We start from the raw sequence: 27,965 nt of genomic DNA, 5'->3' as shown, positions 1-27,965 counted from the left end.
CCTTTGAAGGGGGGGATGACCGTGGCAGCTTTCCAATCTTTAGTGATCTCAGACGATAGGAAAGAGAGGTTGAACAGACCAGTAATAGGGTTTGCAAAAATTGCGGCGGATAATCTTAGAAAAAGAGGGTCCAGATTGTCTAGCCCAGCTGATTTGTAGGGGTCCAGATTTTATAGATCTTTCAGAACATCAGCTATCTGGATTTGGGTGAAGAAGAAATGGGGGAGGCTTGGGCAAGTTGCTGTGGGGGGTGCATAGCTGTTGACCGAGGTAGGGGTAGCCAGGTGGAAAGCATGGCCAGCCGTAGAAAAATGCTTATTGAATTTCTCGGTTATCGTTGATTTATCGGTGGTGACAGTGTTTCCTAGCTTCAGTGTAGTGGTCAGCTGGGAGGAGGTGCTCTTATTCTCCATGGACATTAGTCTCCCAAATCTCTTTGGAATTAGTGCTACATGATGCAAATTTCTGTTTGAAAAAGCTAGCTTTTGCTTTCCATTACTGCCTGTGTATATTGGTTCCTAACTTCCTGAAAAGTTTAATATCCTATTGCACATTGTATATAAACTTACACCTTGCAATAAGCTATACTGGCCTCCATACATAGCAAATATATGTGTTGCCATGGCGAGGTTGAATAATTTCCATCCATCAATCCATTCACATTACAGGTCTGTGTTCTGTCTCCATCTCACTTGAAAGACCACACAACCAAATATAGGCATTTACTACCCCCTACTGGTCTAAGTGAATAATGCAGCATGTGTTGTAGATCAGAAGTGTGCGTTTGTGTGCAAGTGAGAGCGCAGGTGCTTGTGTATAATGTCTCTGTGCAGCAATAATTAAATGAAACAAGATTGGTCAAAAGCACTTCATTGATGTTCATCATCACAACACATTTAAAACTTTTCTCAAACAGGGAAGAGTAGAATGCCAATAAAAGTGTTACGGTGATTTGAATCATCATATATCCTGTAGTTTGCAGGGAGTTGCATAAAAACGACATCTCCCACTTCCAGCTGTAGTATGACTGCATTGGATGCATTCCTAAACTGCTGATGGTCACCTACTTCCCCTGAATGAATTATTAGCTGTTCATTCTTGAACAGGGATAGGCCCATAACTGTTGACTGGAGAAAATCACCCATTGTGAAGCTGAAGTAGTAGACCCCTCTCACAGGTGCTGTGAAGATACCTGGATGTCAGGGAAATCATAGAGATCTGTCACGGTGAGTGAATGATTACCCAAAAGCGAATTAACTTAACAGAGCTTCTTTAATAACCAAACATAGGTAGGTTCAGACAGACCGGCAGATTCCGACAGGACAGGACAAGGTTACAGCAAACATGACGATAGTCTGGTTCAGGCATGAAACACAACAAACAAGAATCCGACAAAGACAGGAGCAGAAACAGAGAGAGATATAGGGACCTAATCAGAGGGAAAAAGGGAACAGGTGGGAAACGGGGTGAATGGGTAGTTAGGAGGAGACAAGGAACAGCTGGGGGAAAGCGGGGGAGAAAAGGTAACCTAATACGACCAGCAGAGGGAGACAGGGTGAAAGGAAAGGACAGAAAGACACAACATGACAATACATGACAGTACCCCCCCACTCACCGAGCGCCTCCTGGCGCACTCGAGGAGGAAACCTGGCGGCAACGGAGGAAATCCTCGATCAGCGCACGGTCCAGCACGTCCCGAGAGGGAACCCAACTCCTCTCCTCAGGACCGTACCCCTCCCAATCTACGAGGTACTGGTGACCACGGCCCCGAGGACGCATGTCCAAAATTCTACGGACCCTGTAGATGGGTGCGCCCTCGACAAGGATGGGGGGGGGGGGGGGAGACGAGCGGGGGCGCGAAGAACGGGCTTGATACAGGAGACATGGAAGACCGGGTGGACGCGACGAAGGTATCGCGGAAGAAGAAGTCGAACTGCGACAGGATTAATGACCCGAGAAATACGGAACGGACCAATGAACCGCGGGGTCAACTTGCGAGAAGCCGTCTTAAGGGGAAGGTTCTGAGTGGAGAGCCAAACTCTCTGACCGCGACAATATCTAGGACTCTTAGTTCTACGCTTATTAGCAGCCCTCACAGTCTGCGTCCTATAACGGCAAAGTGCAGACCTGACCCTCTTCCAGGTGCGCTCGCAACGTTGGACAAAATCCTGAGCGGAGGGGACGCTGGACTCGGCGAACTGAGATGAGAACAGCGGAGGCTGGTACCCGAGGCTACTCTGAAAAGGAGATAGCCCGGTCGCAGACGAAGGAAGCGAGTTGTGGGCGTATTCTGCCCAGGGGAGCTGTTCTGACCAAGACGCAGGGTTGCGAAAAGAAAGACTGCGTAAGATGCGACCAATAGTCTGATTGGCCCGTTCTGCTTGACCGTTAGACTGGGGGTGAAAGCCGGAAGAGAGACTGACGGAAGCCCCAATCAAACGGCAAAACTCCCTCCAAAATTGAGACGTGAATTGCGGACCTCTGTCCGAAACGACGTCTGACGGAAGGCCATGAATTCTGAAAACATTCTCGATGATGATTTGTGCCGTCTCTTTAGCAGAAGGAAGCTTAGCAAGGGGAATGAAATGAGCCGCCTTAGAGAACCTATCGACAACCGTAAGAATAACAGTCTTCCCCGCTGACGAAGGCAGTCCGGTGACAAAATCTAAGGCGATGTGAGACCACGGTCGAGAGGGAATGGGAAGCGGCCTGAGACGGCCGGCAGGAGGAGAGTTACCGGACTTAGTCTGCGCGCAGACCGAACAAGCAGCCACGAAACGACGCGTGTCATGCTCCCGGGTGGGCCACCAAAAACGCTGGCGAATGGAAGCAAGCGTACCCCGAACGCCAGGGTGGCCGGCTAACTTGGCAGAGTGAGCCCACTGAAGAACGGCCAGACGAGTAGGAACGGGAACGAAAAGAAGGTTCCTAGGACAAGCGCGCGGCGACGGAGTGTGAGTGAGCGCTTGCTTTACCTGCCTCTCAATTCCCCAGACAGTCAACCCGACAACACGCCCCTCAGGGAGAATCCCCTCGGGGTCAGTGGAGGCTACTGAAGAACTGAAGAGACGAGATAAAGCATCAGGCTTGGTGTTCTTAGAGCCCGGACGATAAGAAATCACGAACTCGAAACGAGCGAAAAACAGCGCCCAACGCGCCTGACGCGCATTAAGTCGTTTGGCAGAACGGATGTACTCAAGGTTCCTATGGTCAGTCCAAACGACAAAAGGAACGGTCGCGCCCTCCAACCACTGTCGCCATTCGCCTAGGGCTAACCGGATGGCGAGCAGTTCGCGGTTTCCCACATCATAGTTACGTTCCGACGGCGACAGGCGATGAGAAAAATACGCGCATGGGTGGACCTTGTCGTCAGAGAGGGAGCGCTGAGAAAGAATGGCTCCCACGCCCACCTCTGACGCGTCAACCTCGACAACGAACTGTCTAGAGACGTCAGGTGTAACAAGGATAGGAGCGGATGTAAAACGATTCTTGAGGAGATCAAAAGCTCCCTGGGCGGAAACGGACCACTTAAAGCACGTCTTGACAGAAGTAAGGGCTGTGAGAGGAGCTGCCACCTGACCGAAATTACGGATGAAACGACGATAGAAGTTCGCGAAGCCGAGAAAGCGCTGCAGCTCGATGCGTGACTTAGGGGCGGGCCAATCAATGACAGCTTGGACCTTAGCGGGATCCATCTTAATGCCTTCAGCGGAAATAACAGAACCGAGAAATGTGACGGAGGAGGCATGAAAAGTGCACTTCTCAGCCATCACAAAAAGACAATTCTCTAAAAGGCGCTGGAGGACAAGTCGAACGTGCTGAACATGAATCTGGAGTGACGGTGAAAAAATCAGGATATCGTCAAGGTAAACGAAAACAAAGATGTTCAGCTTGTCTCTCAGGACATCATTGACTAATGCCTGAAAGACAGCTGGAGCGTTAGCGAGGCCGAAAGGAAGAACCCGGTATTCAAAGTGCCCTAACGGAGTGTTAAACGCCGTCTTCCACTCGTCCCCCTCCCTGATGCGCACGAGATGGTAAGCGTTACGAAGGTCCAACTTAGTGAAAAACCTGGCTCCCTGCAGGATCTCGAAGGCTGAAGACATAAGAGGAAGCGGATAACGATTCTTCACTGTTATGTCATTCAGCCCTCGATAATCTATGCAGGGGCGCAGAGACCCGTCCTTCTTCTTGACAAAAAAAAACCCCGCTCCGGCGGGAGAGGAGGAGGGGACTATGGTACCGGCGTCAAGAGCTACAGACAAATAATCCTCGAGAGCCTTACGTTCGGGAGCCGACAGAGAGTATAGTCTACCCCGGGGGGGAGTGGTTCCCGGAAGGAGATCAATACTACAACCATACGACCGGTGTGGAGGAAGAGAGGTGGCCCTGGACCGACTGAACACCGTGCGCAGATCGTGATATTCCTCCGGCACCCCTGTCAAATCACCAGGCTCCTCCTGTGAAGAAGAGACAGAGGAAACAGGAGGGATAGCAGACATTAAATATTTCACATGACAAGAGACGTTCCAGGAGAGGATAGAATTACTAGACCAATTAATGGAAGGATTATGACAAACTAGCCAGGGATGGCCCAAAACAACAGGTGTAAAAGGTGAACGAAAAATTAAAAAAGAAATGGTTTCGCTATGATTACCAGAAACAGTGAGGGTTAAAGGTAGCGTCTCACGCTGAATCCTGGGGAGAGGACTACCATCCAGGGCGAACAAGGCCGTGGACTCCCTTAACTGTCTGAGAGGAATGTCATGTTCCCGAGCCCAGGTCTCGTCCATAAAACAGCCCTCCGCCCCAGAGTCTATTAAGGCACTGCAGGAAGCTGACGAACCGGTCCAGCGTAGATGGACCGACAAGGTAGTGCAGGATCTTGAAGGAGAGACAGGAGTAGTAGCGCTCACCAGTAGCCCTCCGCTTACTGATGAGCTCTGGCTTTTACTGGACATGAAGTGACAAAATGACCAGCAGAACCGCAATAGAGACAGAGGCGGTTGGTGATTCTCCGTTCCCTCTCCTTAGTCGAGATGCGGATACCTCCCAGCTGCATAGGCTCAGCTCCCGAGCCGGCAGAGGAAGATGGTAGTGATGCGGAGAGGGGGGCAACGGAGAGCGCGAGCTCCTTTCCACGAGCTCGGTGACGAAGATCAACCCGTCGCTCAATGCGAATAGCGAGTTCAATCAAGGAATCCACGCTGGAAGGAACCTCCCGGGAGAGAATCTCATCCTTTACCTCTGCGCGGAGACCCTCCAGAAGACGAGCGAGCAAGGCCGGCTCGTTCCAGCCACTGGAGGCAGCAAGAGTGCGAAACTCAATAGAGTAGTCAGTTATGGATCGATTGCCTTGACATAGGGAAGACAGGGCCCTGGAAGCCTCCTCCCCAAAAACAGATCGATCAAAAACCCGTATCATCTCCTCCTTAAAGTCCTGATACTGGTTAGTACACTCAGCCCTTGCCTCCCAGATTGCCGTGCCCCACTCACGAGCCCGTCCAGTAAGGAGAGATATGACGTAGTCGACACGAGCAGTGCTCCTGGCGTAAGTGTTGGGCTGGAGAGAAAACACAATATCACACTGGGTGAGGAACGAGCGGCATTCAGTGGGCTCCCCAGAGTAACACGGCGGGTTATTGATTCTGGGCTCCGGAGATTCGAAAGCCCTGGAAGTGGCCGGTGGATCGAGGCGGAGATGGTGAACCTGTTCTGTGAGGTTGGAGACTTGGGTGGCCAGGGTCTCAACGGCATGTCGAGCAGCAGACAATTCCTGCTCGTGTCTGCCTAGCATCGCTCCCTGGATCTCGACGGCTGAGTGGAGAGGATCCGAAGTCGCTGGGTCCATTCTTGGTCGGATTCTTCTGTCACGGTGAGTGAATGAGGACCCAAAAGCGAATTAACTTAACAGAGCTTCTTTAATAACCAAACATAGGTAGGTTCAGACAGACCGGCAGATTCCGACAGGACAGGACAAGGTTACAGCAAACATGACGATAGTCTGGTTCAGGCATGAAACACAACAAACAAGAATCCGACAAAGACAGGAGCAGAAACAGAGAGAGATATAGGGACCTAATCAGAGGGAAAAAGGGAACAGGTGGGAAACGGGGTGAATGGGTAGTTAGGAGGAGACAAGGAACAGCTGGGGGAAAGCGGGGGAGAAAAGGTAACCTAATACGACCAGCAGAGGGAGACAGGGTGAAAGGAAAGGACAGAAAGACACAACATGACAATACATGACAAGATCATCAAGACTTGTGCTGCACACTACATGACCGTACCTGTAGCACATTGACATAAAAGTATGATCTTGATTGCACTAAACAAAATCATGGGGCATCAAATGCAACCTGCCACCAACATCAAGCAGTTTTTACTAGTTGTGCTGGGGTTTTTTTAAACTTCAGATGCACTTGTTTTTGACTAGGTAGGCAATAGTCTACACTAACTGTTGACTGATGTTGATGAAGACAGTACAGTACCTGTAGCTTGGTTGTAGTGTTCACCGGTGTTTGTGAAGATGTTCTTGTAGACTACGGTGGTGGCAGTGTTGAATGGTCCTTGGTGTCCAGTTTTTCCCAAAGAGGTTGAAAATGCCACCTTGGGTCTCTCTGTGAATGCAGGAGAATAAAGAGAATGATTGACAAACATTTGCAGGAAAACAGTTGCAGGAAAATACCCCGGAGAACATGAAATTAGTGTCTTGATCATTAGCAATCATAATGACAAGATAATTAGGTACCTACATTCTGCCTGGTTTCTATGGCTACATTAACAATAGTTCATTTGATGTACAAACTAACTAAACAAACTGATATTTAACTGTACATTTTTACCTGCATTCTCTGTCTTCAATGCCTCAAGTTGTCCTTCAGACCTCATCAGCCTGGACCCCATTACTAAGACAAAATTAAATAATTTTAATGTCAACAATGGAAATTAACCAGAGTATAACATGACTCAGTCAACTGATAGTGGGGCTTAGTATTCTGCTATGACCTGAGTTCTCTGTTTTCAGCACCTCCACCTGAGTCTTAGTGTCTCGTAGTTCAGTCATGGTGCGGCTCAGCTCTGCTCTTTGCTGCACCACCATGTCTCTCAGATCTCTCAGCTCAGACTTGATGTCAAAGTGAAGGGCTGTCTGTAAGTGAGAGGATTCATCTTCACTTGGAATGTCCTTAGCTACTCCCAAATGACAGATCAGCAACACCAGTGGAGTTAGAAAAGCTCTCATTGGGAAAATATGCATGGAGCTAGTTCAGTATGCAATACACTCCAAACATCAGTCTCTTTAAAAACACCTTGTGGTTAACCATTAACTTGGAGAATTTAGCGGTCTTCTGGTACACCCATAAAAGGTTTAAACTGGGCCATAAGCACTTTTCCCACCTGTTATTTTTCTGTAATATTTAAACTAGGTCATTGGCCCTTTGTCCGCTTGTTATTTTTCTGTAATATTTAAACTAGGTCATTAGCCCTTTGTCTACCTGTTATCTTTCTGTAATATTTAAACTAGGTCATTAGCCCTTTGTCTACCTGTTATATTTCTGTAATATTTAAACTAGGTCATTAGCCCTTTGTCCGCTTGTTATCTTTCTGTAAGGTTTAAACTAGTTCATTAGCCCTTTGTCTACCTGTTATCTTTCTGTAATATTTAAACTAGTTCATTAGCCCTTTGTCCTTGTAACGGCATTGCTCTTCCTCTGAGGAGGAGGAGAAGCGAGAAGGATCGGAGGATCAATGCGCAGCGTGGTAAGTGTCCATAACGTTTATTTCAAGATATAAACTGAACACTATGAAACAATACAAAAAAATAAATGTGAACATGAACGAACCAGTACCGTGGCAACAAACACACACACGGAAAACAAACACCCACAACTCAAAAGTGAAACCCAGACTACCTAAGTATGATTCTCAATCAGAGACAACTAACGACACCTGCCTCTGATTGAGAACCATACAAGGCTGAACTCAAAACCCCAACATCGAAAAACACACATAGACTGCCCACCCCAACTCACTCCCTGACCATACTAAATAAAGACAAAACAAAGGAAATAAAGGTCAGAACGTGACAGTTCACCTGTTATCTTTCTGTAAGATTTAAACTAGGTCATTAGCCCGTTGTCCACCTGTTATTTTTCTGTAAGATTTAAACTAGGTCATTAGCCCTTTGTCTACCTGTTATCTTCCTGTAATATTTAAACTAGGTCATTAGCCCTTTGTCTACCTGTTATCTTTCTGTAATATTTAAACTAGGTCATTAGCCCTTTGTCTACCTGTTATCTTTCTGTAATATTTAAACGAGGTCATTAGCCCTTTGTCCACCTGTTATTATTCTGTAATATTTAAACTAGGTCATTAGCCCGTTGTCCACCTGTTATTTTTCTGTAATATTTAAACTAGGTCATTAGCCCGTTGTCCACCTGTTATTTTTCTGTAATATTTAAACTAGGTCATTAGCCCTTTGTCTACCTGTTATCTTTCTGTAATATTTAAACTAGGTCATTAGCCCTTTGTCTACCTGTTATCTTTCTGTAATATTTAAACTAGGTCATTAGCCCGTTGTCCACCTGCTTTTATTCTGTAAAAGAGGTCCCCTCAAAAATAGTAAACTAATAAATATTGGACCAAATGCTACTTCTAGGGGCTTTAGGGTTAAGGTTAGGGTTAGGAGTTTTGAATGGGACAAAATGTTGTGTTCCCACAAGGTTAGTTATACAAGGCTGTGTGTGTGTGCGCGCGCGTTGTTTGGTGATGCCCAGCGTGCATGAGCAGAGCTGAATGGCGTGAAGGAGAAGTGTTTTGTGGGTAGTGGCGAGGGGAACAAGGGAGGTCACGGAACCCTCTCTACTGTACACATCTGAGTTGATGAGTGTTTCACTAGAGCCCCTGCTGCATTTTTAATGCCCAGCTAGTAAAATATTCAGAGCTGTGAGTCTGGAGGGACATATACACGGTGCCAAAAAAATAATAAAAAAGTAACAATATGTACAGTGCCTTCGGAAAGAATTCAGACCCCTTCACTTTTTACACATTTTGTTACATCACAACCTTATTCAAAACTGGATTGAATAAAATCCTCAGCAATCTACTCACAATACCCTATAATGACAAAGTAGAAACAGTTTCTTAGAAATGTTTGCAAAAATATATAAATAAAAATACTTTATTTGCATAAGTATTCAGCCCCTTTGCTATTGAGCTCAGGTGCATCTTGTTTCAATTAATCATCCTTCAGATGTTTCTACAACTTGATTGGAGTCCACCTGGGTTAAATTCAATTGATTTGACATGATTTGGAAAGGAACACACCTGTCTATATAAGGTCCCACAGTTGACAGCGCATGTCAGAGCAAACACGAAGCCATGAGTGCGAAGAAATTTTCCGTAGAGCTCCGAGACAGGAATGTGTCAAGGCACAGATCGGGGGATGGGTACCAAAACATTTCTGTAGCATTGAATGTCCCCAAGAACACAGTGGCCTCCATCATTCTTAAATGGAAGAAGTTTGGAACCACCAAGACTCTTCTTAGAGCTGGCCGCTTAGCCAAAGTCAGCAATGGGGGAGAAGGGCCTTGGTCAGGTAGGTGACCAAGAACCAGTGGTCACTCTGACAAAGCTCTAGAATTTCTCTGTGGAGATGGGAGAACCTACCAGAAGGACAACCATCTCTGCAGCACTCCAACAATCAGGCCTTTATAGTAGAGTGGCCAGACAGAAACCAATGCTCAGTAAAATGCACATGACAGTCTGCTTGGAGTTTGCCTAAAGGCACCTAAAGGACTCTCAGACCATGAGAAACAAGATTCTCTGGTCTGATGAAACCAAGACTGAACTCTTTGTCCTAAATGCCAAACATCACGTCTGGAGGAAACGTGGCACCATCCCTATGGTGAAGCATGGTGGAGGCAGCAGCATGCTGTGGGGATGTTTTTCAGTGGCAGGGATTGGGAGACTAGTCAGGATCAAGGCAAAGAGTAACGGAGCAAAGTACAGAGAGATCCTTAATGAAAACCTGCTCTAGAGCACTCAGGACCTCAGACTTGAATCTCATCGAACATCTCTGGAGAAACCTGAAAATAGCTGTGCAGCAACGCTCCCCATCCAACCTGACAACCTTCTAAAAACCTGTATTTGCTAATCCTAAACTTAAACTTAATCTGAACCCCCAAAACCCCCCAAAGTTCTTGCTTTCTTACCTTTTCAGGACATTCTAGTGAATTCTTAGGACATTGTGGTACTGTAGATAAACTGTAGGTTAACATTCACACACACACACAGACACACAGTGAGTTTAGATAGCACCAGAATATCTCCAAGTTTCCTGTCTGTGTCTGTAACCAGTTGAGAAGCACCTGCACCCTGATTAGCATCCACCAAGTTTCCTGTCATGAATGAAACATGTTTCTGGAAGCCATGGCTGTAAGGGCTTTGTCGTAAACAAACAGGCTGTTAGAGTGGCTGTAACTGCTGGCTGTGAGGACTTGTGCAGCTGGCCCAACTAAAAGAGTTGAGCAGATTCTAAAGGTATGGCACAGGGCTAAGCACAGAGTGGCCCTGCTCACACTATACAGAATCATTAACAGTAACACAAACAGACAGATGACATGGCAGTGTCCTCTCCCACACACATGGCCCCTGTCAAGGCCTGTCAGCACACTCAGCATAAAGGAAGATGTTTGCATGTGGTATTGTACCGTCCTTTCTGTTTGTTTTTCTGACACACTCAACTTGTGTTTGTGTGTCTCCATACAATCAAAAAATGATAATGTTGCATGAATGGTTGCATTTGTATTATACTTGTATTTTAAGCAGCTGGACAAACTGTAGTATTTTTTTAATATTTGTTTTTATCATTTAATAATTTATTTACCTTCCTATTTCCCAAGTAATGTTTTTTGTTATTCACAAGGCCAAGTGTTTGTTTTTCTGCTGCAGACAAATTGCCCTTCAGGGCAAATAAAGATTTATACTGCACTAGCAGACTCACATGTACTCATACAAAGAGACAAGGAGGTTAAGGGTTTCTGGAAATATAACTTCAATTAGCCAGGAGTGAGAGAAGCCATGCAGAAGTCACCTGGACCCCAAGGGGTCATGTTTTATTGATTCCCTCTCTCTCACTCAATTCCTGTCTGGTTAAATCCCATCAAAATACGTAAACGTGAAAACCATTTTCTGGAGAGAAGACTCTCCCCATAGTCCCACTTGCTAACTGTGTATTAAAATGAACTTTTATTGGCCACCCAAATTTCAGGAAATGGGGATGTAAATACATGCAGTAAACAAAAAAAAGGACTTCAGTCCACATCAAACACAGAAAAGTACTTTAATTAACACTGACATGGATTACCATGGGGACTAGGCTATGGTAATTAGTTGTGGATATGCCACACAAACACATTAATGCACGCATGTGCACACCCACAAACGCATACGAACACACACACATACAAACACGCACAGACACATTCTTAAACACACACTTAGGATCACACACAGGCAAGCTACTGCAAAATTAACTGAACCCTTCACACCCCCCTTCTTCACAGTTGTCACCTCCACATCATCGGCCCCATATACAAATCAACAATGACATTTGGCTTTATGTTGCATTATGGGCCATAGGGGATAGATGGCATTATATACTATAATGAACCATGCATTATGATTTTGAATGCTCATTATCATACAGTTGGACACATACAGACTTTCTATTTTGTCCTTTTTTAAATACTTAAGGATGCATGTAATCTCAAAACATTAAATACATGTGAAATAAACGTGAATGACAATCCTATTTGGTGTTTAACCAAACAACCTTTTCATAGGAATTGGCCCATAAATTACTGGTCATTGACTGTACATTTTTCATAAAGAGAATTCCAATACTTATTATTGGAAATGGACCTAATGTATATTCATATAGAACTATCATCATCATATTACATTCAGTCTCAATGCTTGGGCTTTCAGAGTGGCAATTTGGTCTAAGGCACTGCATCTCAGTGCAAAAGGTGTCAGTATAGTACCTGGTTCAATTCCAGGCTGTACCATATCTGGCTGTGATTGGGAGTCCCATAGGGCGGTGCACAATTGGCCCAGAGTCGTCCGGATTTGGCTGGGGCAGGCAGTAATTGTAAATAAGAATTTTAATTTGTTCTTAACTGACAGTTACATTTGTGGGGCAATACTTCCTTCTATTGTACAGTTATGGAACAGGTTTGCAGAGGGAAATACAGGGGAAACATGAGAATAAGAGAGCTACAGAGTAATGAGAATAGGGACATTTGTTTTGTAGAAAGAGGTAAAACCGTTATTTTTCAAAAGTCACTCTTCTCTTTGTATTACAGTATGTGCCTGACAGACAGAGGCCCTGTAGATACTCTAAAAGCAGCTACTCATGGCAGAGACACGTGGCAAAAATACAACACCAGACCTTGACATATTCCACAGGTTGATTCTTTCCCACAACACTTTGGGAAAGTTTCAAACATTTCCAGACATCAGTGTGTAAACTATTCGAAGATAATCGGATGGAGTCCATATTTAATCATTAGGTTTGACCTTGTTGTGTACTAGATAACAAAGATGATGGTTACATAATGTCGACTAATCTAGACATGTATAAAGAGGGTGTTCATGTTCCGAAAAGACACTTCACTAACGGGTTGTATAATACAGTGTAATGATGATGAGGGCTGTTTTAGTATCTCTGGTGTTACTTGTTTGTTTGTGTGGGACACAGGGACAGAAAGACAGTGAGGAGGTCAGGGAGCATGATATCCCTCAGCTGGGTATCAATGAAGAGGGATAGAGTCAGATTGGAAGATATGAAGTTGATACCTATACTGAAAAACAGACAACCAACCAGCTTAAGATCTGGAATGAGCTGAAAGAACTGAGAGACATTGTGATGGATCAGAGAGTGGGGCTCACCACTTTATTTTAAGAATGTGAAATGTCAGAATAATAGTAGAGATAATTACTTATTTCAGCTTTTATTTCTTTCATCACATTCCCAGTGGGTCAGAAGTTTACATACGCTCAATTACTATTTGGTAGCATTGCCTTTGAATTGTTTGACTTGGGTCAAACGTTTCAGGTAGCCTTCCACAAGCTTCCCACAATAAGTTGGGTGAATTTTGGCCCATTCCTCCTGACAGAGCTGGTGTAACTGAGTCAGGATTGTAGGCCTCCTTGCTCGCACACACTTTTCCAGTTCTGCCCACAAATTTTCTATGGGATTAAGGTCAGGGCTTTGTGATGGCCACTCCAATACCTTGACTTTGTTGTCCTTAAGCCATTTTGCCACAACTTTGGAACCAAGCTTTAACTTCCTGACTGATGTCTTGAGATTTTGCTTCAATATATCCACATGATTTCCCTTCCTCATGATGCCATCTATTTTGTGAAGTGCACCAGTCCCTCCTGCAGCAAAGCACCCCCACAACATGATGCTGGTGCCCCCGTGCTTCACGGTTGGGATGGTGTTCTTTGGCTTGCAAGCCTACCCCTTTTTCCTAAAAAGATAACGATGGTCATTATGGCCAAATAGTTATATTTTTGTTTCATCAGACCAGAGGACATTTCTCCAAAAAGTATGATCTTTGTCCCCATGTGCAGTTGCAAACCGTAGTCTGTTTTTTTTTATTGCGGTTTTGGAGCAGTGGCTTCTTCCTTGCTGAGCAGCCTTTAAGGTTATGTCGATATAGGACTCGTTTTACTGTGGATATAGATACTTTTGTACCTGTTTCACCCAGCATCTTCACAAGGTCCTTTGCTGTTGTTCTGGGATTGATTTGCCCTTCTTGCACCAAAGTACTCTAGGAGACAGAACTCATCTCCTTCCTGAGCAATATGACGACTGCGTGGTCCTATGTTGTTCATACTTGCGTACTATTGTTTGTACAGATGAACGTGGTACCTTCAGGCGTTTGGAAATTGCTCCCAATGATGAACCAGACATGTGGAGGTCTACAATTTCTTGGCTGATTCCTTCTGATTTTCCCTCTTCTTTCCCTCTTCAATTTCTTGGCTGATTCCTCTTTGAAAAGGGACAACTCATGAAAAAAATAAAAAAGGATGTGGCTCATCCCCCAAAACCACAATACATTCAGAACATTGTCAACAGTTATTTGCATCATTTGGGATACTAAGAAGGTTAGGTCCATCTCTTGTCACAAATATAAGATTATTTCTTTAAACGTTAGGATGATTTCTAAAACGCATTATCTGCGTGTCAGTGCGACTACACACCTGTATAACAAGCAACTAGGAATTTGGAAAGCATCCAGGGTCCAGGGTTTTTCTTTCTTTTTTTTACTATTTTTTACATTGTAGAATAATAGTGAAGACATCAAAACTATAAAATAACACACATGGAATCATGTTGTAACCAAAAAAGTGCTAAGCATATGTGGGAAATCCTTCAAGACTGTTGGAAAAATATTCCAGGTGAATCCGGTTGAGAGTGCGCGAAGCTGTCATCAAGGCAAAGGGTGGCTACTTTGAAGACTCTCAAATATAAAACATATTTAGATTTGTTAAACACTTTTTTTTTGTTATTACATTATTCCATGTGTGTTATTTCATAGTTTTGATGTCTTCACTAATATTCTACAATGTAGAAAATTGTCAAAATAAAATAAAAACCCTTGAATGAGTAGGTGTGTCCAAACTTTTGACTGGTACTGTATTAGCTGAAAACCTATTGACTAACTTAGTCTTCTTTATTCATATGTGGAACTTAAGGCTTCCACAAGACTACCGCTGCCTTTTTGGAGATGGTGTTCCATGACAGGTCACAGTCCTTCACGGTTATAACTGAATAGGTCTGTGCTAAAGTGAAACTTAATGAAAGTCTTACTCTACCCTGGTGGAAGCTATTACCACAAAATCATCATGAAATTCAAAACAGGGAATGTGCATTGTAATAACAGATATACAGTGCATTCGGAAAGTCTTCAGACCCCTTGACTTTTTCACATTTTGTTACGTTACAGCCTTATTCTAACTAAAATGGATGAAAAACATTTTTTCCTCATCAATCTACACAAAATACCCCACAATGACTGATCAAAAACAGGTCTTTAGAAATGTTCAGACCCTTTGTTATGAGACTCGAAATTGAGCTCAGATGCATCCTGTTTCCATTGATCATCCTTGAGATGTTTCTACAACTTGATTGGTGTCCACCTGTGATATAAGGTCCCACAGTTGACTGTGCATGCCAGAGCAAAAACCAAGGCATGAGGTCAAAGGAATTGTCCATAAAGCTCTGAGACAGGATTGTGTCGAGGCACAGATCGGGGGAAGGGTACCGCCGTCTGGCCAAATTGAGCCCCAGAGTTTCTCTGTGGAGATTGGATAACCTTTCAGAAGGACAACCATCTCTGCAGCACTCCAACAATCAGGTTTTATGGCCAGACGGAAGCCACTCCTCGATAAAAGGCACATGACAGTCCGCTTGGAGTTTGCCAAAAGGCATCTAAAGGACTCTCAGACCACAAGAATCAAGATTCTCTGGTCTGATGAAACTAAGATTGAACTCTTTGGCCTGAGCATCACGTCTGGAGGAAATCTGGGCCCATCCCTATGGTGAAGCATGGTGGTGGCAGTATCATGCTTTGGGGATATTTTTTAGCGGCAGGGACTGGGAGACTAGTCAGGATCCAGGGAAAGATGAACGGAGCAAAGTACAGAGAGATCCTTGATGAAAACCAGCTCCAGTGCTCTCAGGACCTTAGACTGGGGTGAAGGTTCACCTTCCAACAGGACAACGACCCTAAGCAAACTGCCAAAACGACGCAGGAGTGGCTTTGGGACAAGTCTCTGAATGTTCTTGAGTGGCCCAGCCAGAGCCCGGACTTGAACCCGATCAAACATGTCTGGAGAGATCTGAAAATAGCTGTGCAGCAACGCTCCCCATCCAACCTGACAGAGCTTGTGAGGATCTGCAGAGAGGAATGGGAGAAACTCCCCAAATACAGGTGTACCAAGCTTGTAGCATCATACCCAAGACTCAAGGCTGTAATCTCTGCCATTGGTTCTTCTACAAAGTACTGAGCAAAGAGTCTGAGTACTTATGTAAATGTGCTATTTCAGCTTTTTAATCTTTATAAATTTGCAAACATTTCTAAAAACCTGTTTTTGCTTTGTCATTATGGGGTTATTGTGTGTAGATTGATGGGGGGGGGGGGGGGGGGGGGGGGTAATTTAATCTGTTGTAGAATAAGGCTGCAACGTAACAAAATGTGGAAAAGTCAAGGGGTCTGAATACATTCTGAATGCACTTTGTATGTTGCCTCATGTTACTTTCTGTATATTGTCCATTTCTTTTGATTATTTATTCACAGACAGACCAAAGGTAGCATTCTCTGCCTCACTGGGAATCAGTGGAGAATTGGGACCCTTCAACAGTGGAACCACCATGGTCTATAAAAACATACAGTGGCTTATAAAAGTATTCACTCCCTTGGCATTTTTCTTATTTTGTTGTCTTACAATCTGGAATTAAAATAGATTTTTTGGGCCTCCCGGGTGTCGCAGTGGTTAAGGGCGCTGTACTGCAGCGCCAGCTGTGCCATCAGAGTCCCTGGGTTCGCGCCCAGGCTCTGTCGTAACCGGCTGCGACCGGGAGGTCCGTGGGGCGACGCACAATTGGGTTAGGGAGGGATTGGTCGGTAGGGATCTCCTTGTCTCATCGCGCACCAGCGACTCCTGTGGCGGGCTGGGCGCAGTGCGCGCTAGCCAAGGTTGCCAGGTGCATGGTGTAGCCTCCGACACATTGGTGCGGCTGGCTTCCGGGTTGGATGCGCGCTGTGTTAAGAAGCAGTACGGCTGTGTATCGGAGGACGCATGACATTCAGCCTTCGTCTCTCCCGAGCCTGTACGGGAGTTGTAGCAATGAGACAAGATAGTAGCTATTACAACAATACCACAAAAAAGGGGTAAAAAATAAATAAAAAAATAGATTTTTTGGGGGGTGATTTGATTTACACAAGATGCTAAATATTTTTTTATTGTGAAACAAACAAGAAATAAGACAAGACACTGAAAACTTTGTAGAGCCACCTTTTGCAGCAATTACAGCTGCAAGACTCTTGGGGTATGTATCTATATAAGCTTGGCACATCTAGCCACTGGGAGTTTTTCCCATTCTTCAAGGAAAAACTGTTCCAGCTCCTTCAAGTTGGATGGGTTCCGCTGGTGTACAGCAATCTTTAAGTCATAACACAGATTCTCAATTGGATTGAGGTCTGGGCTTTGACTAGTCCATTCCAAGACATTTAAATGTTCCCCTTAAACCATTCAAGTGTTGCTTTAAATTCTGACAAATTTCCCAGTCCCTGCCAATGAAAAACATCCCCACAGCATGATGCTGCCATTTTGGCGAACACCAAACCTGTTTGCTTGTTTTTTTCTTTAATTAAGCAATGGTTTGTTATGGTGCCATATTCTTTCCAATTTTTAATAATTGATTTAACAGTGCTCCGTGGGATGTTCCGTTTCGGATATTTTTTTATAACCCAACCATGATCTTTACTTCTCCACAACTTTGTCCATGACTTGTGGAGAGCTCCTTGGTCTTCTTGGTGTCGCTTGTTTGGTGGTGCCCCTTGCTCCGTGGTGTTGCAGACTCTGGGGCCTTTCAGAACAGGTGTACATATACTGAGGTCATGTGAGACTTAGATTGCACACAGGTGGACTTTATTTAACTAATTATGTGACTTCTGAAGGTCATTGGTTGCACTAGATCTCATTTAGGGGCTTCATAGCAAAAGGGGTGAATACATTTGCACACACCACTTTTCCATTTTTCTATTTATGATTTTAAAAAAAACATGTTATTATTATTTATTTTTTCACTTCACCAATTTGGACTATTTTGTGTTTGTCCATTACATGAAATCCAAATAAAAATCAATTTATATTACAGGTTGTAATGCAAAAAAATATGAAAAATGCCTAGGGGGATGAATGCTTTTGCAAGGCACTGTATTCACAAACATCAGCAACCACTACAACCTAATTACAGGTATGGTAATGTCCTCACAAGAATGTGTACTGAAGCACACAGTTATCTGATTAATAAAACACTAAACTGGAGCTCATCTCTATGTTAGGAATGATCTCTCTCCTTTAATTAAATCTTCACTGCACCAGTGAGAGGGGTCTACTACTTCAGATTGACCCTTTGTGGTATTGGTACAAATGGATGGGTGCTTTGCTTTATAAAAATATCAGCATAAAAAAAGTTAGTATTGCATGTTGATGAAATCAATAGCGGTGGGCATAAAAAGTTTGTGTCTAATGCAGCTGTACTACATCTGGAGGAGAGTGATGTGTTATACATGAAAACCAGTGAGAGAGCTTCTGATGATTCAAATAACCGTACTATCTTCAATGGCTTCCTTCTCTTCCCAATGGGAAATTAACACCATGTTGTGATGAGAAGCTTCACTAAAGTGTATTGATGCTGGGAATACCGCTCGAATCAACCAGTGTAATTTACTCTCACTAATAAATGCACGATTGAATGCACGATTCAAAAAAAACAAAAATAAAAAATAATAATATTTGTCACATACACATGGTTAGCAGATGTTAATGCGAGTGTAGCGAAATGCTTGTGCTTCTAGTTCCGACAATGCAGTAATAACCAACAAGTAATCTAGCTAACAATTCCAAAACTACTACCTGAAGACATAAAGATATATGAATGAGTGATGGTACAGAGCGGCATAGGTAAGATACAGTAGATGGTATTGAGTGCAGTATATACATATGAGATGAGTATGTAAACAAAGTGGCATAGTTAAAGTGGCTAGTGATACATGCATTACATAAAGATGCAGTAGATGCTATAGAGTACAGTATATACGTATACATATGAGATGAATAATGTAGGGTATGTAAACATTATATTAGGTAGCATTGTTTAAAATGGCTAGTGATATATTTTACATCATTTCCCATCAATTCCCATTATTAAAGTGGCTGGAGTTGAGTCAGTGTGTTGGCAGCAGCCACTCAATGTTAGTGGTGGCTGTTTAACAGTCTGATGGCCTTGAGCTAGAAGCTGTTTTTCAGTCTCTCGGTCCCAGCTTTGATGCACCTGTACTGACCTCGCCTTCTGGATGATAGCGGGGTGAACAGGCAGTGGCTCGGGTGGTTGTTGTCCTTGATGATCTCTATGGCCTTCCTGTGACATCGGGTGGTGTAGGTGTCCTCGAGGGCAGGTAGTTTGCCCCCGGTGATGCGTTGTGCAGACCTCACTACCCTCTGGAGAGCCTTACGGTTGTGGGCGGAGCAGTTGCCGTCGATTGTGCATCTGTAGAAGTTTGTGAGTGCTTTTGGTGACAAGCCATATTTCTCCAGCCTCCTGAGGTTGAAGAGGCGCTGCTGCGCCTTCTTCACGATGCTGTCTGTGTGGGTGGACCAATTCAGTTTTTCTGTGATGTGTACGCCGAGGAACTTAAAACCTACTACCCTCTCCACTACTGTTCCATCGATGTGGATAGGGGGGTGTTCCCTCTGCTGTTTCCTGAAGTCCACAATCATCTCCTTAGTTTTGTTGACGTTGAGTGTGAGGTTATTTTCCTGACACCACACTCCGAGGGCCCTCACCTCATCCCTGTAGGAGCAAGACATCCTGGTCCGTGATGGGGCTGGTTTTCTTTTTGTAATCCGTGATTGACTGTAGACCCTGCCACACACCTCTTGTGTCTGAGCCGTTGAATTGAGATTCTACTTTGTCTCTATATTGACGCTTAACTTGTTTGATTTTCTTGCGGAGGGAATAGTTACCCTGTTTGTATTCGGTCATGTTTCCGGTCACCTAGCCCTGATTAAAAGCAGTGGTTCCGCTTTCAGTTTCACGCGAATGCTGCCATCAATCCACGGTTTCTGGTTCACGATTGCACTATACAACGTGATACCTTTATGATTCAATATTATTTTGGTCAATATCTGGGATTTCCTGGATATATGAAACGTAAACATATTGAAATAACTTTGTATCATGAGCATGTTTGTGGAGTTGTTCAGAGGGATGGTACTGTATATTTTGAAACAGTAGATGGCAGCAATACCCAATAAAACAATCACTGCCTGCACTAACAACTCAGAATAGGGGTAATAACAATGATAAGATATGGATATAAAGCTGTAATTACCTCAGAGTTAAACAATGTGCCATTACACTGTACATTGATCATGGTGATTGTGCTGTAAAAAAAAAAATCTGATTGTCAAATACTATTTCAGTTATACAGTTATACAGTTATCCTGATTCCCCACCTAGTGAGAACAATTGTTTGTGAAGTTGAATATTGGATTTCACTGTTGCTTTATATGAGTTGTAATGTTAATAATTCTGTCAAATATGTTATATTCTGAGAGAGTATTAAATATGTGTAGGGGGTACTGTAGTTAGATTGTATCACAATGTACTATGGACATACACAGTCCATGGCAGAAATATTAGCTCCAGACTATTGTAGCGAATGGTGGGGCAGGGAAGTGAATCCGGGTCGCTGGCATGAAAAGGCAAAAACCATACGTATTTGGCCACCAGGATTAACCCCATGGTGGAAATTGTAAAGTGGTTCATATAGCAAGGATCGCTACAATATCATCATAAGCAGGACATGTCACCAAAATGTATTTTTCTTTCTTGTATCACAAAACGTTCTGATCGAACTAAAAACTGTACAATGAAGAAACTGCTGTCACCCTATCACCCACATGATGTGTTGAGAGACACAGGGTAAAATATCATGTCTTCTCTGCTGGTGTGATACCCTGCAGCAATTTGCCATATCTTGTTTTTCAAGTCTGGTGGTACTTTTCACCCAGTCCCTTCCCTTGTGATTTTAGTCACTTCCTTCTGTCTCACTCTCTTTCTCTCTCCTTCCCCTCAGATGAATTTCGGATGCCAGTCACCCAGCCATAGATCTGTGTGTGCGCATGAGAAAGGGAATAGTGAGAGAGAAAGAGGAAGCGAGAGAGAGAGTGAGAGAGGGAGGGAGGAAGAGAGGAAGGGAGAGGGATAGTTGGACAGAGTGCTGAACGTAGGGCAGTGCATCATTGTGTTATGATGTGAGCAGGGAGACAGGAAGGAGGAGAGGGACCAAAGTAAGAGGAGGAGAGAGGGAATAAACTGAGAACGCAGCTGGACTACATGTCTAGTCTGAGGGAGCCAGATTAGTGGTGACTCAGAGCTTTTGGAATACTTACCAGAAGGGAATATGGCTTTGCACCACTGTTAGACTGCATAGTGTATGCTCATGTGAGTTTGTGGGTGCCACGGAGGGACTGAAAGGGAGAAGGAGTTCAACCTCATCAAAAAGGAGTCACCCAGTGCCCCCCTCCTCAAAGACTTGGAGTAAAGGAGTACAGGGGAGGGGGGCAAGGTGGAGAGGAGGCCAGGTGGAGAGGTGGGCCCCCACGTCTGGACGCAGAACACCTAAAGGACAAAGTGAAACGTGCCACAGCTCAACCCAAGGTTTGACAAATGCTGACAATGGTAAGTCACCTGAACATGCTTAGTGACCCGGTCAAGATTGACTGTGAAGGCAGGGGACAGGTTCCTCATTGCTCTGTCCTGGATATAAATCTATATAGTGATGATGAGAGGACACTGTTTACACCTCTTTTACAGTGTCAGAAAGGGAATTATTAGCAGATTGATCAACTGTGTATGAGGAGGGGCTAAGGCATTTGACACGGAATGTTCCGTAGTGACATCAGATGGGGTCAGTTGGGACTACAACCAACTGACATCTACAATGTGACAGTCAAAGAGTGGTGCCTGCAGGCACAACTGATTAGATGATCTGCCTGCAATTCTGACAGCGCTGCATGAAGCCTGGGGGGTGAGGGTGAGCTGTGGGACAAAAATATTTTTTGCATGCACACACTCAGTCACACACGCACGCACACACACAGCTATCTTGAGGTATTTTACTGTATCAGCAAATGCAAACTCACATATAATGTTTTAGGCACACCCACTGCCTCTCATACACACACACACACACACAGACACAGACACACACACACACACACACACACACACACACACACACACACACACACACACACACACACACACACACACACACACACACACACACACACACACACACACACACACACACGCACACACACACACACACACACACACAATTGTCCTTGCTTTGGCACAAACTATAGTTGCATGCATCAGTCAAATAAAGACACACATACACACTCGGCTACTCTGGCATTTACTGCGTCAGTTAAATGCACACAGAGTCACTGATTCATTTCCCCTTGTCAGGCTTTAATTAAGTCGTTAGCATAAATTCATACATTATCCCCCCGCCCAAGGTTGGGACAGGACGGTGTGAGAGGATGCCCATGAGGGAGACAGAGAGAGAGGTCACCACAGGAGTCATGCTGTGACTAGATGATCTCTGTGAAATATGACCTCTGAAGGAAACAGAACCTGGGCAGACCATGCTTTTATGTTCTGAATATAATGTGCTGAATCCAGTAAGGGTTTCCTTTGACTAAAAGTAAGCAAGGGTCAGGACTCCAAAGACTGTTTCTTGACTGTCATGCACCCCCATGTCCTGCTCTGTGACACCTTGGTGTTATGAGGGTACTGTAATCCAGCTCACAATACTAAAACAACCTCTTCTACATTATCTGATATAATATTGTATCACATTGTCAGTGTAGGGTTTATCTCTCACATTGTCGGTGTAGGGTTTATCCTTCTAAATTCTTTCATGTTTGTTCTAACTTGTGGTAGACGAGAAAATGTCCATTATTCATGACTATCTCCAATTTGCTGTCAAGGCTTCAGACCTTTGTTTGTCCTCTATTTCTGATGCATATGGGCAGCTCTGGCAGTGTCCTTGATTTGTACTTTGTTGGAATCCAATTGTTCTGCCCTGGTACGGATTCCTTTCACAGTGCCTTATCAAAATGAGACATCATAATGTGCTCTTTACAATAAACTAACCTTGACTTTCCCATAGATGTGATGGTGATGGTGGACACAAGCTCTCCTGGGTTTTCAGGCCACTGAGTCAGTCGGCCAGGTGATGGGGAGACGGGCGGCTGACCTGACCACTCCTGTGCCAGTACTGGGAGTTCCTGCCCTGGTGGGGGTGCGTGGTTGGAGTACAGCAGGGGGGGAGAGGGCTGGGGGAGTGCTGCCACTGACATGGGGTCCCCACTGCAGTATCGGAGTGCAGACTTCACCCGGCATGAGAGCTCCACCCATCTTGCACGGGACAAAACTAACAGGCACATTCCCCAGTCAATCAGAAAGAAGCATTACTCCTACATGCAATGGCTACATCCCAAAAAAGGCAAAGGAAGAGGAGGGAATCAGACAGACTAAGAGTTTCAGACAAAGAGGTGTTCTTTCAAAACAGAGGAGTTTAGATTCCAAGACCAAAAAAGGTGTGACATTTGAAGAAATTTCCAGTGAACTTACAGAGAATGTGGTCTTCAACAAATGGAAAAGTGGGACTTATTGCTATGCCCGGGCAATCAAGACTAACCCACACCTTAAAGGGAGGCGGGACTTGCGCTACACAAATGGCAGCGTAGTTGACTCGGAGGCTATAGGAGGGATTTGTATTGATGGCAGTGATGAGGCGGAGCCTGTCTCGACCATGTCCTCTCGAGGAAGGGACCAATCAAAACCTAAAGAACATTCTGTGGCACATTCATATTGTGGGAATGCAAAACGACTACCTGCTCCCCCACCTCTCTGGATGCTCCAGGAAATGTGCAGACACTGTGGAGGGAGACAGACTGTGGTCCCTGGAGCTGGAGATGAAGATGCCAGTCTGGAAGTTAAGAGCACTTCCTCTGCATGCCCTGAAGGAACAACAGCCATGAAAACACCTATTTCACTCACAGACAGAAACCACCTTCTCCCTTCACATACTGAGAAAGAGAGGAACTCTACATGCTCCACTCCGAGGCTTGCAGACAGGGATCTGATACAAAGACAGCCGACACAAACAGAATCTCAATCCACCCACCCCCGCTGTAAACCCATAATTTACAACAACAAAGACAGGAAGCCCAACCTGCCTGCAAACCCAGCGCCTGCATGGAAAACCAAAGATCTGAAACAGACTAATGGTTATACCTCACATTATACATACCCCCTGCATACCTCTATCAGAGACCCAGTAGAAACCCTAGTTACACCTTCACATACACACTCAGACAAGCCAACCCACCAAAGAACCATCTTACACACAAAATCTATTACAGTCACTAAGGCAACTATTGAACCCAGGCGTGCAGATGCCAACACCCTTGAGACCCCATCTCACTGGAGTAAAATTCCTCGACCGAAAATACTCAAAATGTATCCTCAGATCGCAATAGCCACCAGGGCAAACACGCCACACGCACACCGTAAACATCCAAAGACACCCACACACCCAAATACACAGCCCAACCCATCAAACACATCATGTACATCTACTCACCCTTACCGTCCAAACACACCATACAGAACTTTTCCTCCAAGCCATGTTAACCCATCCCATGTTATTAGAGCCCCTAAGCCTGAAAACACAACACCACGGTCTAACACTGCTACAACATTACATAGAAGTGCACCCCCTTACCCTGCTAACACACACGCAACTAAACCCCTTAACTCTGCAAACTCACATACAGCTACACCTCCCACCCCTGAAAGCACACTGACGACAACCACAAAACTCCTAAACAGTGCTACTAAAACGATACATAGAACAACACTCCCTAGCCTCGCTAACACATTACATATAGCTACAACTCTAAAACCAGCAAACACACCATGCAAAGCCACTCTCTCTTACCCTTACAACCCATCACACACAACTACTCTCACAAGCTATTATAACCCATCACACACAACTACTCCCACAAGCTATTATAACCCATCACACACAAATACACCCACAAACTATTATAACCCATCACACACAACTACTCCCACAAGCTATTATAACCCATCACACACAAATACACCTACAAAACCTTTGTTCCATACCCTTAACCTGTCAAACACATCACACACTCCCATTTCCCCTGACTCAGCTAATGCATCCCCCATAACACCCCCTAACGTTGATAACGCATCACATACAACTGTATCCTCTCTCTGTTCAAATGCCTTATGCACAGCTACGCAGCATCAGTCCTCATCCACGTCACTGACGATCTGTAGACCACTGATCATGACACAGATACACAACAATAAAACACCTGACCCATCAAACAGATCAACCACTAACACGCAGAATAACAGCACATTTATAAATACACATATTGAACAAACCGCTGCCCTTCACACCAGCTCTCATAACAGATTTGTTGTTGATCCAATAATGCATGCAAATGTATATGCCAAAGTATTGTCTCTGTATAACAAAAGTAGACACTGTAGTCCTGTCATCGTATCACAGACACATCAGGAAAGACACTCTGGAATATTCAATGCATCACAGGTCACTAACCTTCCAAAACACATCACTGAAATAAAGATAAACAAAGAATGGGAACAGCAGGGACACATTGTCACACAACATCAGGGAGACCTTTTCACAAACCTAAAACCTGGATCTGAGTGTCAGATACATTCTCACAAAGAGCACATTCCCTCTAGCATGTTACATACACGTGCAAATACCACATTTAGATTCAGCGTTGACAGGCAGATATACACAAATTATGCTCCAACTTCCAGCACACCACAGACACAAACAGATCCTAAGCCCCTCATTGCATCAAAGACAAACACTACTGCACATGTCAAACCCATCACCGAAACACCAAATCACATAAACAAAGACTTCCGTTCCACACCAACCCCACACAAACACACAAGCCCCACACACCGACTCATACCACAGGCCCGTCCATACACAATCACTGAACTCCTCACACACAAAGCCGTAAACCCCAAGTACAACCCCCTTTTGCCGCCATCACGCATGGCACACCTAGAATCCTACACCCTTACCCATTCCAATCAGACACACCAGATGATCCATCCAGTATTTTTGTTGTCAAGTACCATCCCACAACCCTCCCGAGACGACCCTAGGCTGGCTCACTCCCACCCGGCTGATACAGACCTGCTGCTGCTGCCCCCCTCCCCACAGTGCAGCAGGCCAGCCCCTTTCCATAGGAGGCTGCAGTGTGTGGAGGCCAGCCTGGCAGCCAACCAGGACAGGATCACTACACTTCTCAACATCATCCAAGACCTTGAGATGAGCCATGCTCTCAACATGGGGTAAGAGATAGAGGGGAAGAGAAAGTGAATGTGAGAAAGGGAAGAAATAGAAAGGGAAGTAGAAGGAGTGAGTAGAGAAAGTGAACGGGATGACATTACAGAGAAGAGAGAAGGAATTAGAGAGAAGCCTCTTTTGTTCTAGTTAACATCTCCTGCTCTTTGTTTCAGTCGGCGATGCTACAGGACAGGACAGGACCTCCGGGAGTGCTCCACCTGTCAGAAGACTGCTTGTATCGTATATAGGTGAGACACAGGAAGCATGGTCAGATCGGCGGACTCTTTCCTTCTGTTTTTGCTTTCCTCATTTTCACCCTCTCTTGCTCTATCTCTCTGTCCCTGCAGTGTGGAGTATGACTTCAGGCAGCAAGAGAGACGTTTCTTGGAGGTTTTGTATCCCCAGAGGGCTGACAACAACACTCCTCCCTCCCTGCCCCACAACAGCACCCTGCTGACAAACGCCATCACTAAGACCATGACCAAGTCCAAGGTTAAAAGCAAGAAGTTGTGCAAGATGCTTTTCCAATGGCTGCCAAGGACAATTCAGGGAACAAAGTCCTCCTTTCACCAACTCTCTCCAGATCATTTGAATTCCTAGCATGTTATTCATGAGGTATTGAGGTATCCCTGTAATATAAGATCTGATGGTGTGTTCAAGACAACTGGGAACTCTGTTAAATACAAGGTCAAATCAAGATGTCAGTAATCTCCAGGTCGGAAAACCAGAGCTCTTGAAAGAGGCGGAATTCCTGAGTCGGAATTCTGAGTTAGATGAACGTTCCAAATGATTTTTCCCTGTCGGAGTAAGTTTTTCTGAGAGTTCCCAATTGTCTTGAGCACACTGAAGTCGGAAGTCAGAGATTTCCAAGTTCCCAGTTGTTTTGAACTCGGCATGATGTCCCTATCACAGCAAGTAGCACTTGTCTTTGTAGAAGACACCTACATCCCTTCCTGTCCACATGATGGGTGTCCTGAAATCTGATTTGCTCCTTAATGACTGATTGACACCCTATTGCCCAATCATGACATAGCATGAACAGGAATTGCCCTTAGTAACTATAGACCTTTGCCCAGTCTAGCAACAGTCTATCATATGGAGAAAACTTCATCCCTCAGGTTAAAATCATGAACTTTCATCCAAAGCACATGCACTAGTTGTTGAACTAGATACAACATCCAAAAGTTTGCTAGATTGCAATCACTATTTTCAGAGCCTATTGTAGATGATAGTCCATATTCTATAGTATTTTATTGTAGCTAAGCATCAAGTGAAGTGTTGTTGTCCTCTTACAGATTCCCCTACCAGATTATCCCAGGGTCAATGTATATACATCATAATTTTGAAAAATAAACCAAAGCCCACAGTACATACTGTAAACATTTTCTTTTCATGTTTGATTAAATATCTTATCGCTGACATCAATGTCTATCCTTCCTTGGTTGTAATATAATCTCTTACATAAAACACACATAAGGTGCTGGGACATATACAAGCACTCACGCATGGTGCTACACAGGAATCCACCCATCAAACTCATGCATACTGTAGTCATCCAGGTCCCCTCTGTTCTCTGACCTGACACTGTTAGACAGTTCTCAGCAGCCAGCTCGTCCTGGAAGTGGAGAAACTTTCATTCTCTTTTTCCCA

At 44.5% G+C, this 27,965-nt stretch overlaps 2 protein-coding genes across 2 annotated transcripts; one reads left to right on the top strand and one right to left on the bottom strand.

The window, feature by feature from the left end:
* Positions 1–834: 834 nt before the first annotated feature.
* On the bottom strand, positions 835–7,282 carry cbln17 (cerebellin 17). The gene is made up of 4 exons (XM_021626102.2): positions 7,006–7,282; positions 6,843–6,905; positions 6,489–6,617; positions 835–1,192 (listed from the first exon to the last, which is right to left on the bottom strand). Exons 1-4 carry the CDS (start codon positions 7,253–7,255, stop codon positions 909–911), a joined length of 726 nt encoding a protein of 241 aa, XP_021481777.1. The 5' UTR covers positions 7,256–7,282; the 3' UTR covers positions 835–908.
* Positions 7,283–20,960: 13,678 nt separating this feature from the next.
* Positions 20,961–27,736, top strand: LOC110537218 (mucin-17). Its single transcript, XM_021623091.2, has 4 exons — positions 20,961–21,544; positions 23,046–26,320; positions 26,489–26,563; positions 26,663–27,736. The coding sequence occupies exons 2-4, from the start codon at positions 23,112–23,114 to the stop codon at positions 26,913–26,915; spliced, it is 3,537 nt and encodes a 1,178-aa protein (XP_021478766.2). The 5' UTR covers positions 20,961–21,544; positions 23,046–23,111; the 3' UTR covers positions 26,916–27,736.
* Positions 27,737–27,965: the final 229 nt, after the last annotated feature.

Source organism: Oncorhynchus mykiss, chromosome 12 (assembly GCF_013265735.2).
Source record: "Oncorhynchus mykiss isolate Arlee chromosome 12, USDA_OmykA_1.1, whole genome shotgun sequence".
NCBI classification, from domain to species: Eukaryota; Metazoa; Chordata; class Actinopteri; order Salmoniformes; family Salmonidae; genus Oncorhynchus; species Oncorhynchus mykiss.
The sequence above is the reverse complement of the archived record's forward strand: the minus strand, read 5'-3'. Positions and strand labels throughout refer to the sequence as shown.